Source organism: Mustela nigripes, chromosome 16 (assembly GCF_022355385.1).
Source record: "Mustela nigripes isolate SB6536 chromosome 16, MUSNIG.SB6536, whole genome shotgun sequence".
NCBI lineage: Eukaryota > Metazoa > Chordata > Mammalia > Carnivora > Mustelidae > Mustela > Mustela nigripes.
In genome coordinates this window covers 20,547,192-20,548,525 of record NC_081572.1, presented here as the reverse complement: position 1 = coordinate 20,548,525, position 1,334 = coordinate 20,547,192, and the positions used below count along the sequence as shown (strand labels likewise).

General features: G+C 47.9%; 1 protein-coding gene across 1 annotated transcript in view; it reads right to left on the bottom strand.

Annotated features, from left to right (window-relative positions):
• LOC132004124 (keratin-associated protein 16-1) overlaps positions 1–259 on the bottom strand; it is a 1,564-nt gene extending 1,305 nt beyond the window's left edge. The window contains exon 1 of the mRNA XM_059380228.1: positions 25–259. Within this exon, the coding sequence (XP_059236211.1) occupies positions 25–259 (235 nt within the window). The remainder of the gene's footprint in view (positions 1–24) is intronic.
• Between the last annotated feature and the right edge of the window lie 1,075 nt (positions 260–1,334).

The following is a 1,334-nucleotide window of genomic DNA, read 5'->3' as shown; positions in this document are numbered from 1 at the left end:
CGCTTACAGCACAGGCGGGCTCACAGATGGTGGCTTCACAGCACACTGGCTGGGCACAGCTGCTCACAGAACAAGAGGGCTGACAGCACTGTGGGCCACAGCTAGATGATCCGCAGCTATCTTCACAAGTCACCAGTTGCCATGTCTGGCTCCGGCAGGAACTGGGCAAGCAGACAGGCCCTCCACAGCTCACCTCAGTGGAGCAGAGAGAGATGCCTGGCACGGATGGGCATTTCCTAGAACAGCAGTTTCCAGACATGGTGGAGGTGCCTCTGCTCCCTTGTGAGCGCTGAGAGAGGTACTGCCTGACTGGAACAGCTCTCTGAGGCCCTCACTTTTATACACCCCTCACTGACATGTGCTGTTTGGAACCTCTGCATCTTTTCCTCATTGTTGTTTGAGCAGTTTTCAGAGGAACATCTTATTATATCAAGGTTTGTTGATCTGGAAGTTGTTTATCTACCCATCAAGAAGCGTTTGTTTATTGACTTGCTAAATTTGGAATCCTTGGAGCAACAGGTCATCTTTGAATAAGCATCATTGCCTTCAAACTGGATTATCTATGTTTCTGAGCATCATGAGCAGAAAGGAACTTATAATTTATCCATCTTCTAGTCTTCTGCACCAGGTTCTCTAGGGGACACAGATGTGCCTACATGAATAGGACCCACTCACCCATTCCCACAGGTCTCAGTCTCTGGTGGGCAGACACACATTCAGGTAAACCCATTGCAATGCTATGGTAAAGTCAACAATAGACATAAAGGGCTTCATAGAGGGGAGCAGTGGTGAGCTCTGTGGAAGAGGGGCTGTCTGGGCTGGATTTTAAATGACTGCACTTTACAGTAATAGTCTTTTTTTAAGATTTTATTTATTTATTTGACAGAGAGATCACAAGTAGGCAGAGAGGCAGACAAGAGAGAGGGGGAAGCAGGCTCCCCGCTGAGCAGAGAGCCAAATGCGAGGCTCAATCCCAGGAGTCTGAGATCATGACCTGAGCCGAAGGCAGAGGCTTAACCCACTGAGCCACCCAGGTGCCCCTACAGCAATAGTCTTATTTAAAACCATCAGCAATCCTCCGAAATAGGAATTCATCCCCCCCCCCCATTATAGGTCAAGAAGAGGAAAGAAAAGGTCGGAATCAGAAAGTTTAAGTCACTTGCTAACAACCCTACCCAACTTGCCCCCTAATCTAGACTGCCCTCCTTCCTCCTCACCATTCTGTCTAGTCTGACTTTCTTATCAAGGACTTTATCAAAAAAAGACTTTATCAAAGCCACATGCCACAGGTTCAGCCCACTGTGTTGTCCTCCATCCTATTCTATGAACAACCC